Consider the following 18,539-nt stretch of genomic DNA (forward strand, 5'->3'; position numbering starts at 1 on the left):
TGTGGAAAAAAATTACATAGTTGTTATTTTATTCTATAAAATGCAGTTCCACCAAGAAATGTCAGTACTAAACATAAGTCTTACAAAACTGATTATAAATACTCATTTTAAATTTGTTTACTAAGTTTTATATATTGTGTATGTATGCATACACGAATAGATATTTTACGGTAAATTTGTGATAACAGAAACATCGCTGTTCTGTGCGTTAGTGTTATCAGTACTTGCTAGTAGAACGGACGCGTCGAAATAACTTCTTTTTGACGGAATGAATACGTTTTAAAATGTCCTCGTGATTTTATCAATTTGGACACAGTTTAGATTGCAGATAAGTGCGATTTTGTTGGTTAAAAATGTCTCTTTTAGTGCGAGGAATCTCTAAATCGGGATATTTCACGGCGACAACAGGTCTAACGTCACGAATTGTAGTAGGTATTATTAACTTATAAATAATCCAAAAACAATGTTTTTATTTCGTTATTTTTTATTTTGAATTTCCCTATTAAAGAATCATAAATATAAAGATTTTTTAATGATATGTTAACAAAAATTACAAGAAATTAGATGTCCGGGCATTTGCGAGACCTGAGACCTGTCACAGGCTTATGATCACTTTATACACGTGTTACATTTAACAATCTACCCATGATTGACAACCACATTTTTAAAAAAAAAAATTATTTGTGTGTGTGTATATGTATATATATATATATGTATATATATATATATATATATATATATATATATATATATATATATATATATATATATATATATATATATATATATATATATATATATATATATATATATATATATATATATATATATATATATATATATATATATATATATATATATATATATATATATATATATATATATACATTTAAAGCTTCTAACCGTTCGCACCCAGTGGTGTATAAGGTACTGCATCGTATTGACGCAGTGTTGTCTTGATCGTTACATACATGGAGGCAAGGTGATCACTCCTCTGCTACAGAGACCAGTCGAGTGAAATATTAAATAATTATTACAGTGTAAAATCACTGACATTTATGTATTTTCACTCCCCCCTGGGAATCGAGGAATCGAACCCCAGCACGGTAGCTAAACACGCTAACCATTACACCATGGAGGCGGACAAATATTTATATTTTAACATTTTTGAGTAGTGTGGTTGTAAATAATAGGTAGAGTGGTGAATCTTACACGTGTGTAAAGTGATCACTTTAACAACACTATGACGGATCGCCAGCCCATTGTATTTATGCTTCAATTCAGTCTTTCGTGTGAAACATATTCTGCTATCTATGGTTGACATTTTTAAAGCAGAAACCTTCTTTTATCGAGAATTGTGAATGTTACACGCGTGTAAAGTGATCAGTTAAACCCTATGACGGGTTATAAGCCCTATAAATGCCTAGATTTCTTTATCGTTCTTTATGTGTGTTGAGATATCAATTTTAAAAAAAACCTTACCCAAGTAATTTCTCATATATAATTTGGTACATAATCCATATTTACTGGTTCAAATCAAAATTTAATTTTTATTCACTGTAGTCGCTTCTTTTAAAAAAATCAATTTTATTATTTAATAATAATTTTTTTTATTAAAAATATAAAAAAATAGTCTTGTTTTTAAATTTTAAATTAACACTTTATTAATTCTTATTCTTAATTGTTACGTTGAATATAATAAAATCATATTTTCAACATCTAATTTACGTAATCTTTAGAAACGCAAAATTTTGTTTAAATTAGCTTTATCTTTTTTCAGTTATGTCGTTATCTCTCTGTTTTAAGAAACTTCTGAATTAACTGTACCTACTCACACACACACACACACACACACACACACACACACACACACATATTTGTATACAAATACACTTATAATATGTATAAATATATTTTTTTATTCATTTAATATATTTACATTTTTATTTATAACATAATACATTTAAATCATTTATACATATGGAGAACTTTTATATTTCGATTCGCTGTGCCTCTCCATAAAAGAGACTGTGCTCTAGTGCTTGGAGAGGGACTTACACTCGTGGTTTAATGTTATATATTATAATTAAAGATATAATATTCTTTTTTTGTATATTTTTTCAAGAATTAAATGTAGAGAGCTTTTATTTTTTTCTTAAGTATTTTTAAATCATCTACTTTTTTTATTTCTTTAGGGAGTTTATTGAAATGTTTGATTGCCAAATATTTGAAATTTTGCTGAAATTGCTTGGTGTTGCATTTTGGAGTAGAAAAATCGTTTGAGATATATATATATATATATATATATATATATATATATATATATATATATATATATATATATATATATATAATATTGAATATATATATATGTATATATATATATATGTATATATTTATATATATATATATATATATATATATATATATATATATATATATATATATATATATATATATATATATATATATATATATATATATATATATATATATATATATATATATATATATATATATATATAATATATATATATATATATATATATATATATATATATATATATATATATATATATATATATATATATATATATATATATATATATATATATATATATATATATATATATATATATATTTATATATCCATATATATATATATATATATATATATATATATATATATATATATATATATATATATATATATATATATATATATATATATATATATATATATATATACAATATATATATTTATATATATATATATATGTATATTTATATATATATATATATATATATATATATATATATATATATATATATATATATATATATATATATATATATATATATATATATATATATATAAATATATATATATATATATATATATATATATAAATATATATATAACTATATATATATAAATATATATATATATATATATATATTTAAATATATACATATATATGCATATATATATATATATATATATATATATATATATATATATATATATATATATATATATATATATATATATATATATATATATATATATATATATATATATATATATATATATATATATATATATATATATATATATATATATATATATATATATATATATATATATATATATATATATATTTATATTTATATACATATATACATATATATATATATATATACATATATATATATATATATATACATATATACATATATATATATATATATATATATATATATATATATATATATATATATATATATATATATATATATATATATATATATATATATATATATATATATATATATATATATATATATATATATATATAATTTATTATTAGATTAAAACCAATATTTTTAGCTTTTCCACTTTTTTATTTGACCAGCGACCGGGTTTCGTCGTTACCGACATCATCAGACTGGTATATATATATATACATATATATATATATACATATATATATATATATATATATATATATATATATATATATATATATATATATATATATATATATATATATATATACATATATATATATATATATATATATATATATATATATATATATACAGTATCTACTCAATGAATTAGGGCCACGCAGAATTTCGCGCAATTTCTCAATTCAAACAGGAATAACTCAGAGAAAACCTTGAATAAAACAACATTGAATTTTATTTACACATGAACACTTTATTACGCTTAAATTATGCATATATTTTCATATAAATATAGTTAGTATTTAGTATTTCCATCTTTGGCAGAAATAACTGCCTCAATTCTTTTTGGCATACTTAAAATGCACTGTTTTATCATGTTTTTTATTTCTTCGTCTTCTGATCAAATTTTTTGAATATTTTTTTTTAGACAGTCTACTGTCGGATTTGGAAATGAGTATACCTTATTTTTTAACATGCTCCATACGTTTTCTATAGGATTAAGGTCCGGAGAATTTCCAGGCCAGGGGAGCAAAGGCAGATTTTTGTTAGACAAAATTTTTATTATTGATTTAGCCCGGTGGCAAGGTGCCCCATCCTGCAAGGTGTATGGACCTTCTGTTGGGTCGAGTGTATGGTAGAAGGGCAATGAAATTCGTTCGAGGACCTGATTATAGGAATTTTGGTTCATTGTTCCTTCCACGAAAAACAACGGCCCAGGTAAATTGTTAATAATACATGACCATATCATTGTTGCAGGGGGGTGTTTGATAACTTTTACCGCACAGGCCTCATTGTAACGTTCCATTGGTGTTTTCCTGACGAATCGACGGCTCTCTGTCACGGCTTCTAACCGGCACTCATCACTAAAGATGACCTGAAAAATAATGAAAATTTAAGTTTAATTCAAATATATAAGTTTATTTACTAAAATGATATGTTGAAAATTCAATTTAAATAAATACCTTTTTCCAATCATCTACCGAGTAATTTCGATGTAGCCTGGCCCATTTTAATCGATCCGCTTTCATTCGTGGTGTCAATTTTGGTACTTTTACAGGGCGCCTGCATTTCAGATTTACTTCGTAAAGACGTCGCCTCAGTGTTGATACCGATATATTTATACCCTCTTCTTCCAATTTTATTTTTAATGTTTTTGCTGATGCACTACGGTTTTCTAAGGCACTTTGAAAGATTTTTCGATCAGTCCTCGGTGTTGTTTTTCTAATCCTACGACAGTTCTTTCGCCGATTGCTGGTGGCGGGTGACTGATTTTTTATTGATTTTGAAATTCTGTCCACTGTTTGACGAGAAACGTTTTCTTTTTTTGAAATTTCTCTATTAGATAGTATTCCTAATTTCAGTAGCACTATAACACTAGACTTTTTTTCCTCAGAAATGTCTTTACTTTTTCCCATTTTGTCCTTTTCAAAAAAAACACTTGTGTTTACAAATTTTTTTTATACTTTACGAACTAAAATTAAAAATTAATTTTTTTTCACAAGACACGATAACTATATAACCTCTCTAAACAAAACAACAACCAGAACTCAAGAAACTTCACTAATAAATGAGATAGGACTATTTTTTGAACTTTCAACTATCTGTCTACCTGGGCTAATTAGGGACCTTTCTCAGAAAAAGGGTTTAAAATTTTGTAAAGGCTTAAATAATCCAGGTATATTTTACATATTATTGAAGGTAATATACATGATATTAGATGTCAATAGAAAACTTAAAGTATTTATGTAAAATAAATATAATAATCCAAAGGATTTCAGAGTATTCATAAAAATAATGGGTGGCCCTAATTCATTGAGTAGATACTGTATATATATATTTATATATATATATATATATATATATATATATATATATATATATATATATATATATATATATTTAATTTTCCTTATTTTTAAGAAGATTTATTTCTGTCTCGTGTACAGTGCTGTACTCACGAGTTTTTTTTTCAAATACAGTCGTTCAGTGTTTACACATACACACTCGTATGTTCACATGGTAGGTCAATGTGACAGGTCAAACAACTGAATATGAAAAAAAACTGTCGTATTGTTATGGAAATGAGTTTGGTTCGTACTAAACTGAGACGTTTAAGCGGGATATTCGATGGCCCACAACTTAACTTTCTTTAAACCCAGGTAACATTTCAGGCACTTAATTGATTTTTCTGTTTATAAAACGTTTTTGTATTGAAAAAATAAGGTTTTCGTAGAAATCCATTTACGGTTTTGAAAATAAAATATATTGAAAGTTATGGAGTTAAATTTTTTTTTTAACTATAAACATATAAAAAATATTAAACTGTATAAGACATAATGTCTACGTTCCCTTTGAACAAACTCACCCTTAACCCCCCTTATCTTAATGGTTTTTAGCTCTTTAGTTTTTGTGATCACCTGTCGATGAAAACATCAGTAGTTTTCAAAATATGTCGTGTGAAATAAAACTCAGTCGGTGGTCTAATACAAGTGTTTAATTTTTAATGATGTTAATATATCGCTCACTCCTTTCAACAACGTCATATATCAAAAATCGTCAATTTTCAGTTGTGCATGTTTTTGAAATGCCCGGAAAATGTACTATATCCCAGCAAAAGCGGCATATTTTTAGCTTAATATTTACCCGCTACAGGGCAGAAACTGTTGTTTTTGCATTTTTAAGAAAAGGTATTGTTTAATTATTTTTTTAATATACTAAGTATTTTTCAAATGTAGAAAAAAACATTCAGGTTTTACCTAAAAAGATCTGTTGCACAGTTAAAAGTTCAATAAGTGGCTTGATATGTATTTTTAAAACGTTTCATTTATTGTTAAACTTTAAAAACGATCTTCTGAAAAATTAAGTTTTTTGATATGTGACGTTGTTTAAAGGAGTCAGCGATATGTTACCCATGATTTTACCTTTTTTCAGGTGAGGAGCAAATGTTCATTTTACGGGCAATTATTATCAAATAGAGGGAGAAAAATATCAGCACTCTGCACAACTCGGAAAAACTTCTTTCATTCATCTCCATCGTTGAACAAAGTTATACCCTATATCCTCTCCGATATCGGGGAAGGAATCAAAGAAGTCAGCGTAAAGGAATGGTAAGTATTGTAGAAAAAAATCTATGAAAGAAATTTTATGACAAACCTACTTTTGAATATAACAAAATATTTGTGGGTATCTCGACATAAAAGGAAGAGGAATAAGGAAGTTGGGGTAAATACCCAAAATAAATATAATCGTGAAGTAAAAATGCCCGAATAGGCTGATTAAAGTATCGCTTTATAACAAATTTTTGAGGCGAATGTTAGTGGGAAAAGAAGCAGAGGAAGACCGAGAAAAACAAGGCACGATCAGGTATGCCAAATACTTAAAAGTGGTCAGGTTAGGAGTCGTAACAATCGGCGGGTATGTGTGAGGAGATGCATGAACGTGGAAGAGGCGAAGAATGTTTGCAAGGACAGAGTGGTGTGGAGCTCTATTCTCTCTGCCTACCCCTGCGGGGAAAGCGGCGTGATGGTTAGTTAGTTTTTTTTATAATTATAAATGCTTTATTATTATTCATTTAATATATTTACATTTTTATTTATAACATAATACATTTGAATCATTTATACATATGGAGAATTTTTCTTTTATATTTCGATTCGCTGTGCCTCTCCATAAAAGAGACTGTGCTCTTGTGCTTGGAGAGGGACTTACACTCGTGGTTTAATGTTATATAATAATAGATAAAATAGTATTTTTTTGTATGTTTTTTCAAGATTGAAATGTATAGAGCTTTAATTTTTTCTTATGTATTCACCATAACACCTATGATCATGATTGACAACCACGCTTTGTGTTGAGATTATTTTTTGAAAAGCTTCTTTTCATCTCACCAATAGATGTCTCTAGTGAAGTTCTAATGATTCAAGAACAATGTTTCAAAATTGGTTCCTATATATAGAACTTTCAAGAATTTGAGTAGTGTGGTTGTCAATAATGGGTAGAATTGGTGAATGTAACACGTGTGTAAAGTGATCACTCAAACCAGCCTATGACGGTCGTCAGCCCCGTAAATGCCCAGACTTCCATATTCTTCTTCATCTTTGATGAGATGTCAAAAAATATTATGAAAAGTTGTTTGAATGAAGCTCATTTTTAAATCTCTTTAACGTCCATCTATTTCTGATTTTGTGATTACAGGTTTATCAAGGAAGGCGACGTCATAGAACAATTCCAAAATATATGCGAGGTCCAAAGCGACAAGGCCTCTGTAACTATCACCAGTCGATATGATGGAAAAGTCACCAGAATATACCACAAAGCTGAAGGTATCGCTCAAGTTGGCCAACCGCTCATAGATGTTGATATAAAGGATGAAGAAACCACTGCTGAGGCAACTCTTGATATTTCAAATAAAGGTTACAATCAAACAATATAATTTAAAGTATCATACATGGTAAAAATAGTGAAGGACATTGGTAACATAAACCAAGCTAGGGCACAAAATGCCGAACCCTCTTCTAGTAGAACGGGAGGTCTGCTGATGACAGTCAACAGTCCTCCTTCTCCTGAGGAGTACAACGTGGTTTCCTCCCAGCAATGAGCAAATGCTGAGAAGCTGTTTGACCCACACTAGATTATCCCTCCTGTTCCCAACACAGATTCAAATAAAAACATATTTATTTAGTTAGAAGAAACAAAAATCCACTTAATGACCTATAAACCTTGTACATAATAGCAAAGTAAGTAATAAATGCAATTCCCATCTATAAAATAAATAAATAAATAAACATATATATATATATATATATATATATATATATATATATATAAATATATATATATATATATATATATATATATATATATATATATATATATATATATATATATATATATATATATATATATATATATATATATATATATATATATATATATATATATATATATATATATATATATATATATATATATATATATATATATATATATATATATATATATATATATATATATATATATATATATATATATATATATATATATATATATATATATATATATATATATATATATATATATATATATATATATATATATATATATATATATATATATATATATATATATATATATATATATATATATATATATATATATATATATATATATTTATATATATATATATATATATATATATATATACTACTACTACTACCATCACGCCGTTTCTCCGCAGGGGTAGGCAGAGAGGATGGAACGCCACACTCTTCTGTCCTGACATACACTCCTCGCTTCCTTCACATCCACACATCTAGTCATACATGCCCTCCGATTACGCAGACTTTTGACACCGCCAGATTTTAGGTTCTGATTGATCTGATCGTGCCAAGTCTTTTTCGGTCGTCCACGTTCTGTTTTCCCTCTCACATTCGCTCATATATATATATATATATATATATATATATATATATATATATATATATATATATATATATATATATATATATATATATATATATATATATATATATATATATATACATATATATATATATATATATATATATATATATATATATATATATAAATATAAAATTTAAAAACACAAGTACACTTATTTTTTGTATGAGGAGATGTATGTAGAAGATGCGATGAATGTGGCTACGTAGCCCACAAAAAGGATTAAATGGTGTGGCATTTTATTCTCTCCACCTACCCGTTTGTGATGGTTAGTAAGATCATTAGTTTTATGAAGTGTGTTGTAATCAAAATCGTGAAAATTTTCAGCTCCCAGTAATGCAAGCGAACAAAAGGTCTCATCGTATAATACGGAAAAAGTGTTGGCTACTCCAGCGGTTAGAAGGATAGCCATGCAAAATAATGTAAGTCATTTATCGATGTTTTTCCTACTTTTTAAATTTAAGTTTTGCTTATAAAAGAAAAACACTTGTTATTTACAACTTTTTAGTTAGTTTAGTGAGTTGTACGGTTGTTTGACATCTCATCAAAGATGAAGAAGAATATGGAAGTCTGGGCATTTACGGGGTGGACGACCGTCATAGGCTGGTGTAAGTGATCACTTTACACACGTGTAACATTTAATAATAACATGAAAATAACATGAAAATAAATTTATTTTCATATTAAATAATATGAAAATAACTCCTGTTATTGGAGATAATCCAAATTTTGTTGTACTATGATAAGTATTTGGACACACTAAAAACGTTGCAAAGTTATACGGTGTTTGAAAATGATGCGGAATGCATCGAAACACATGTCACAGTAGATTTTAAGAAATATTGGTATTTACTAAATAAATTAAATTAAAAATATTTTTATTTTATTATAACGACTTGTTTCGGAAGCTATGCTTCCATCTTCATATGTATTAAAGTAATCACTTTACGCACGTCTAAAATTCACCATTCTACCCATTATTGACAACCATACTACTCAAATTTTGTCATCAATCACATGATGTTCCATTATTGAGTGCATAACAGCCATCTATGATTGGATTTAAAAAAAAGTGGAGAATCCCAGATTTGTGAACAAGTATTTGGACACACTCAAAATGTTGTGAATAAATTAACTGGTCAAATTATAAGCCACATAAAAATGAAGACCATGTTTCCAGGCGTTCCCAGTATATAAAAAAAATATGCTAATAAAAGGGACTCCACTAAATAAAAGCTTTCTAAATCCAGTCATAAATGACTGTTATGAACTCAATCATGGAACGTCATGAGATTGATTTTATTTAGATGACTTAATTTTTTTAAAGAAGTGTGGTTGTCAATCATGGGTAGAATGGTTACTGTTACACGTGTGTAAAGTGATCACTTAACCAGCCATTGGCAGATTATTTTATTATTTAGTGACCTCCCTCTGTATCATAGCTCACTCTCAAGACCTACATGAATCATGTAGCTCATGACCTGTCATGGTTTTAATAGCTTCACCTTCTTGAAGTCCAGTAGAGGCCCTCTAAAGATTTGACTTCGTTTGCGAGCGAATGCGTCACAATTTTAGAGAATGTGGATTGATCCTTTGACAGATAGTAAGCCCTGTAAACACCTAGACTTCTATATTCTTCTTCGCCTATGTTGAGATGTCAAAAATGCTTTTTATGCAAAAAAAATATTTCAATTCTTCAGGTGAACTTATCTGAAATCACATCAACTGGAAAGAGTGGAAGGGTCCTGAAGGAAGACATCCTGAAACATTTGAACATATCATCGGAGGACTCAAACGATGTCGACAAAATGAAGGAAGTCGCGATGAGGCCTATTTCCCGATCCATCCAACATATACCGGAAGCGCTTCCAGCTGTTCAAGATAAAGTTGTTCCGATTACAGGCTTCACAAAAGCTATGGTCAAAACGATGACAGCATCTCTGGTAAGCTTTAATGTCGCCAAAATCTACTAAACATCCGAGTCTTTTGAATTACTACACGCATGTGAAAGGGACCAAGAACGTTACATATACAAATACAAGTTTAAACGTACACAAGTTTAAACGGTGATCACTTAAGCTAGATAAATGCTAATCTTTCCATCTTCTTTCATATTAAAATAATCCATGTATCGTAGTCATACAGGAGAAAGTGACCAAGTGCATTTTTTTTCCAAAAAATCATTGACTATTTGATATCTAACTAGCTTAATATTGCCCTGAAAAAATCCCAAAAGATTTTTTAACTTGGAAGAATAATATTTTGACTTCTTAAAAATGTCTAACTGAATTGATGTTTATTCTCTTGCCAAGCGAAAGTGATTTGAATGGCCCTCCTGAACATTTTGCGTTTTGTCAGTTGGTCACTTTCTCCTGATGACAAGCAGAGACACCTATAGATTTGTCATCCGTAGGATAAATTATTATTATATTCCTTTTTATTTACATAAATTGTAGGTATACGTTTATTTAACCGCCGTACACATACGAACGTACGTGATACGCGCGCTTTTTCTTCACCATTCCGCTCTAACCCGTATGACCTACGCGTACGAGAGAAGATATCTGTTCCAAAAATATTGAATGCGTACCGGATACACTGACAAATTTTTGTCAGGTTTCAAACCTGACAATATTTTGTGACAACAAACGTTGTGATTTTTTTAGCCTGTGTATAAAAAAATATGCCTGAAAATAACCCGAAGGTAGGGTGGTGAAAGAACAATTATAAACATATTTAAAAAAAAATTTGCAGAGACCCACCAACTATCTTCTGTTTCTTGTCGGTTGAGTTCTTTTTACGTACATTTTTTTTGTTTTTATCCATTTTAACCTAATATACACGCAAAAAAGAGAAAAAAAAATTAAAAATAATAATTATTTTACAAATATCATAGAATTAACTCTGGATCATTTACCCATTCCTTTATAATAATCAAGTATTTTAAGTGATCGTAAGAGCTTACGGAATGCTCAAACTTCCATCTGCTCTAAAGAATGATAGATGTTTCATACCAAGTTGAGACACCTTTAATATTGACATATCGCTCACTCCGTTCAAGAACGTCATAAATCAAAAAACTTGATTTTTCAGGAGAACGTTTTTAAAGTTTAAAAATATAACACAATGTATTAAAAATAAATATCAAGCCACTTATTGAACTTTTTACTGTGCAACATATCTTTTTATGTAAAACCTGAAGGTTTTTTCTCCATTTGAAAAATACTTAGTTTATTTAAAAAAAAAAATATTAAACAAAACCTTTTCTTCAAAATACAAAAACAACACTTTCTGCCCTGTAGCGGGTAAATATTTAGTTAAAAATATGCCGCTTTTGCTGGGATATAGTACATTTTCTGGGCATTCCGAAAACATGCACAACTGAAAATTGACCGTTTTTGATTCATGACGTTCTTGAAAGGAGTGAGTGATATCATCCATAGGGTGAATAATCCAGTGTCAGATAAATTACTTTCCATATAGGCAAAAAAGCAGTACCAATTCTAGCTTACCAGCGTGACGTATAAAAACGCAACCAGTACCTACCCTACTTTACTAAATAGTACCTAACTTACCTTACTACCTACCTTCCTCTGCTGCTTTTACGAACTACATTCGCCTCATAAATTTGTTCTACCGTTCTTTCCTCACTCATTCGTTCCACATGGCCAAACCATCTCAACACACCTTTCTTAATTTTATCGATAATGCTTATCTCAGCTTTGCATTCCTTCCTTATTCCACTATTCACTGCATATAGCTCACCTTTTTCCTTTTATTTTACAGAGAATCCCTCACTTCGTATATAGCGACGAAATCGATGTTACCGAATTGGTAGCAATTAGGGAAAAAACTAAAAAGGCCGCAGCGGGCGCGGGGGTGAAATTGACCTTTATGCCCTTCTTCATAAAGGCGGCTTCCCTGTGCCTGGAATTGTACCCGATATTGAACAGCAGCGTCGATGAGAATTGTGAACACATTACGTACAAAGCTATCCATAATATTGGTGTTGCCATGGATACCCCGAATGGATTGATCGTACCTAATATAAAGGTATTTTATGCTTTCTTGGTAATATAAAATAAAATATTCGAGTAAAAGAAGCGTGGAATTAGCAAAAAAGGATAAAAGTAGACTAAATGCAGTCGAAATACGATCTCTCAGTGCGGCAAAACGATGTATGATAGATGTTGCAATGGAAATAAGAAAAAATTGTAAGGCTGAGATAAGCACTATCGATAAAACAAGGAAAGGTGTGATGAGATGGTTTGGACATGTGGAACGAATGAGTGAGGAATGAGTTCTGACACCAACCACAATGTATTCAAGTGAAGCATGAAGTTGGCAAAAGAAGGATGAAAGTAGACTGAATGCAGTCGAAATGCGATCTCTCAGTGCGGCAAAACGATGTATGATAGATGTTGCAATGGAAATAAGGAAGAATTGCAAGGCTGAGAAAAGCACTATCGATAAAACAAGGAAAGGTGTAATGAGATGGTTTGGACATGTGAAACGAATGAGTGAGGAATGAGTTCTGACACCAACCACAATGTTTTAAAGTGAAGTATCGAGTTGGCAAAAGAATGATGAAAGTAGACTGAATGCAATCGAAACACGATCGATCATTCAGAGCAGCTAAACGATGTATGACAGATGTTTGAATGGTGATATAAGGAAAGAATGCAAGGCAAGGCAAGATATGTATTACCGATGAATCAAGAAAAGTTAAGATCGTTTGGGGATTTAATTGGAAATATGTAGAAGCATAAGAAGAACGAGGAAGACGTTTTCAAATATTTCAAGTACTCAAGTGGTCAGGTCAGAAGTCGGAATAATCGGCGAGTATGTATGAGGAGATGCGTGAATTTTTTTTTCAAAGACATATTGGTGTGGCGCATTTTTTCTTTGCCTATCCCTGCGGGAAAACAGCGTCATGATTTATTAGTTATATTATTATTATTATTTATAGTTTTAAAAATAAAACAAAAATTAAATTAAGGAAAGGTTCTTTGGTCAATGGAAGCCAAACTGTCAGACAGCTGACAAAGAAAGAAGAATGCCTTACGAATGTGTGTTGCCTTTATTTTAGATGGGAAATGCATTTATTAGTCCCCTTGTTTATTATATATAAGGTTATGTAATAGATCATTTTTAGATAATTTTCGTTTCTTCTAACTAAATAAAGATATTTTATTCATTTCTTGAATGTTTTCCGCAGATACTTTGTGACAAATTTTAAACTTTATAAAATTAAACAACTTTGTTTTAACCACTTTTTTAATATGAGTACACTTTAACCGACCGGTTTCAACAAGAACCTTGTCATCATCATTCTTGTAATTAACAATGAGTATTTTAATATTTTTATGTTTTAGAATTTAATAAACCCTGATGATGACAAGTTTCTTGTTGAAACCGGTCGGTTAAAGTGTACTTATAATAAAAAAAAGTGGTGAAAACAAAGTTGTTTAATTTTATATTTTATTCAAATCTGTGTTGGGAACAGGAGGGATAATCTAGTGTGAACTTCTCAGCATTTGCTCATTGCTGGAAGGAAACTACGTAAAACTCCTCAGGAGAAGCCGGACTGTTGACTGTTGTCAGCAGGCCTTCCGTTCCACTAGAAGAGGGTCCAGCATTTTGTGTGCTAGCTTGGTTTACGGTACCACTTTTCGTGAGAGTTCCTTGTGAACTATCACGGATCCGATATGGGATAGGTCCTCACCCAGGCTCCTTTAATGCAACGCCTCATAATCTTGCTTTTTCAGAATGTACAACAAAAATCCATACTGGAGATAGCAGCTGAGCTGAATCGACTCCAACAGGATGGGATCAAGAAAATCCTCAAACCTGATGATTTGACCGGAGGAACCTTTTCTTTATCCAACATAGGCATTGTAAGTGAATAATGAAAATTGAATCAAATTCAAAATAATAATTTTCTTCTTACATTAAAAAAAATATGCATGAGACTCTCGCAATTTGGAAAGGACGATTTTAGGTTCTAGAAACAGTTGATTTGATGCATTGCTCTGCTTGCATTTGTTGATCACTTTATTATTTCAGGATTAGAAAATGGTTATATTGAATTCAATCGTAGAAAATTAGTCTTTATTCTATAATATAGGCATATCTTTTGTTAATTATTATTTTTTAAATAGTTAAAATATTAGTATGTAACAACTCAACAAGATTTTTATATCTACCGGTTTCGAGACGTACCCGTCTCTTCGTCAGGACAATCGATAGATATAAAAATCTCGGTGAGTGGTTAAATACTAATATTATTAACATTTTTGTAAAAAATAAGTTAAAATGACTAACCACAGAGTAAATGCTTTTAATTTTCATAAATTCATACTTTAAGAAAGAAATTATGGGTTTATGATGGCTTAAAAGTGATACGAATAATTAAGACTGCAAATTTTCGAAATAATGAGATAAATCTGTGTGAATCAGCCCTGCGCTTCTTGTACCAGTCCAGGGTGATATTAAATAAATATGAGAGTGAAAATCGGCCATATTTATTTTGACTCCCCTGGGAATCGAAGCCGGGACCCGGGTTTAATTTTTATTTAGACAAGTTAAATAACACTGAATGTAATATTAAACAAATATTTTCATTGAAATAATGATTTGAATAAAAGTTTTTTTATTGAAAGAACTCAATAACAGCGCCACCTAGCGAGTTTAACATATAACTAGACGAAACAACATATGAAGAAAATTTGGGTTCATATGATCCATCGGTTCCTGAGAAATAATGGCTTTGCATATCTCGACTACAGCGCCACCTACCGGGTCTTGAATTTACACAAACACGCCTACAGCTCAGCTATAACAAACATATAACTGAGAATTGTAGTCAATCGAACATGTATGGAGGTCCTCACCAAAATGTTGCATTTCCAATATAAATTATTTAAATGCGATTTAATAATTTCATTTTGGTTTAACACAGGATTGTCATGTTTTGTCGCAACTTTAATTGAGATTACAATAGAATACAGTAAACAGAACAGATAAGCATTCAATCCATTTTTTGTGCAAAATTGGAAATTGAACTTTTTGGTGAGGACCTCCACATGTAGTTTCTGAGGCGCACCTACATTTTCATGTATTTAATCAGTTATTTGTTAATTTTTACACAGTCTATATATGGTTAATCTAATATATGTATATCGCTCAATCCTTTCAACAATGTCATATATCAAAAATCGTAATTTTTAGTAGTGCATTTTTTCGGAATGCCCAGAAAATGTACTAAATCCCAGCAAAAGCGGCATATTTTTTACTTTATATTTACCCGCTACTGCGCAGAAAGTGTTGTTTTTGCATTTTGAAGAAAATATATATATATATATTTTTTTTCTTTATTTTAAATTCTTTTGCATTACATAAATTCAAAAACAAAAAATATTAATAAAAAATAAAAAATAAAAATTAATACAAAAAATGATCCCACAAAGGCATGGCCTGTGTGTGGGTATATAAAATAAATAGTCATACTTAATATTAATATAATAAACAGTCATTGTTTAATATATTTTTTTTAATATACTAAATATTTTTCAAATGGAGAAAAAACATTCAGGTTTTACCTAAAAGATCTGTTACAAAATAAAAAGTTCAATAAGTGGCTTGATATTTATTTTTAATACATTGTATTTTTTTTTTAAACTTTAAAAACGATCTCCTGAAAAATCAAGTTTTTTGACAAATGACGTTATTGAAAGGAGTGAGCAATATGACAATTAATATTTTAAGTTTCAATAAATGTAAATATTTTATAAAACTGTATTTGTTCCGAACATTTTTTTATTAATATTTTCTAGGTTGGTGGGACCTACACGAAACCAGTGATATTAGCACCCCAGGTGTCCATAGGGGCTATTGGTAAAATCCAGGTAACTTCCACATTCATTATATCATTATATGACATTTAAAAATGAAAATAGTTCATTCTCTTTTCTTTCTTTTCCATTTAAACTTTTTTTCCTGGCTCCATTAACTATATATTCAACTTATCGTCTTTGTAGACTGTTGGAGTCAGCTCTCCTTATCGTCAGATAGTAGGTTCTGTCATGGGCAATTCGGGTCGTGCCCTCGAACCATGTTAGCATCCACGATTTTTTCGGTCTTCCTCGAGATGTCTTTCGAGACATATTTTTATTTACAACATGTTGAGTGTGTCCAAAATACTTGTTCACAAAATCTGGATTATCTCCAATTACAGGAGTTATTTTCTTTTTTTTTTACATCTCATCAAAAATGGAGAAGCATATGGAAAAATGATGTTAATAAATTATCTGGTCAAATTATAAGCTTAAATAATAAAAATTAAAATGATATTTTCTGTCGTATCTCATGTCTGTGATTATAATCCAGGATTCGGACCTCACATACTTAAATAAAGAGTTTCTGCTTAATAAAAAGCTTCTTTTCATCTCACCAATAGATGTCTCTAGTGAAGTTCTAGTGATTCACGAATAAAGTTTCAAAATTGCTTCATATATATAGAACTTCCAAGAATTTGAGTAATGTGGTTGTCAATAATGGGTAGAATTGGTGAATGTTACACGTGTGTAAAGTGATCACTTAAACAAACCTATGACGGTCGTCAGCCCCGTAAATTCCCAGACTTCCGTATTCTTCCTCATCTTTGATGAGATGTCAAATAATAATATTTTTATTTGTAATCACTCTAATCAAAGCACCATTTATTATACTCCCTGCATTCACACGTCTTTCAATATATTTATCCACCTTTCCATACCTTGCGAACATGCTCCACAAATCGTAATTCATAAATCTGTGTTTTGTCTACTAGAACCCTTTCCCTTATATGGTAGAGTCAAATATAACAAAATACATTTTTTACAGGTTTTACCAAGATTCGACGGTAACGGAGATGTGATAAAAGCTCACATATTCTGCGTCAGCTGGTCGGCAGACCATCGCATCATAGATGGCGTTACGATGGCTAATTTCTCCAATAAATGGAAATTCTACTTGGAGAACCCGAGCCATCTCATGCTTGAACTATAAATTATGCAAAAAATAATTGAAAATTGTTCCAATAAATAACATTTTATTAGAAAAATCTCTTTTTCTCTTAGTCTTTCTTTCGCTATCCATTTGCTCCACATATCCATAACACATTGTGTCGGGTTGTGGTCCCGTGATATGTCGCTCACTCCTTTCAAGAACGTCATAAATCAAAAAACTTGATTTTTCAGGAGAACGTTTTTAAAGTTTGAAAACATAATACAATGTAATAAAAATGAATATCAAGTCACTTGTTGATCTTTTTACTGTGCAACAGATCTTTTAAGGCAAAACCTGAAGGTTTTTTTCTACATTTGAAAAATATTTTATATGTTTAAAAAAATAATTAAATGATACCTTTTTTTCAAAATGCAAAAATAACACTTTCTGTCCTGTAGCGGGTAAATATTAAGTTAAAAATATGTCGCTTTTGCTGGGATATAGCACATTTTCTGGGCATTCCAGAAACATGCACAACTGAAAATTGACAGTTTTTGATTTATGACGTTCTTGAAAGGAGTGAGCGACGTGTCGCGGACTCTTATGTCAGAGTTTCTCGG

The 18,539-nt window shown here is 29.5% G+C and overlaps 1 protein-coding gene across 1 annotated transcript; it reads left to right on the plus strand.

Moving 5' to 3' along the window:
• The first annotated feature begins 210 nt into the window (after window positions 1-210).
• On the plus strand, window positions 211-18,034 carry Dbct (Dihydrolipoamide branched chain transacylase E2). The gene is made up of 9 exons (XM_088263446.1): window positions 211-428; window positions 6,403-6,578; window positions 7,666-7,883; window positions 9,259-9,353; window positions 10,632-10,874; window positions 12,718-12,984; window positions 14,700-14,828; window positions 16,767-16,838; window positions 17,815-18,034. Exons 1-9 carry the CDS (start codon window positions 354-356, stop codon window positions 17,977-17,979), a joined length of 1,440 nt encoding a protein of 479 aa, XP_088119572.1. The 5' UTR covers window positions 211-353; the 3' UTR covers window positions 17,980-18,034.
• Window positions 18,035-18,539: the final 505 nt, after the last annotated feature.

The sequence above is a fragment of the Brachycentrus maculatus genome, unplaced genomic scaffold (assembly GCF_059751285.1).
Source record: "Brachycentrus maculatus isolate JH-2025_06_01 unplaced genomic scaffold, ASM5975128v1 h1tg000013l, whole genome shotgun sequence".
Taxonomy (NCBI): Eukaryota; Metazoa; Arthropoda; class Insecta; order Trichoptera; family Brachycentridae; genus Brachycentrus; species Brachycentrus maculatus.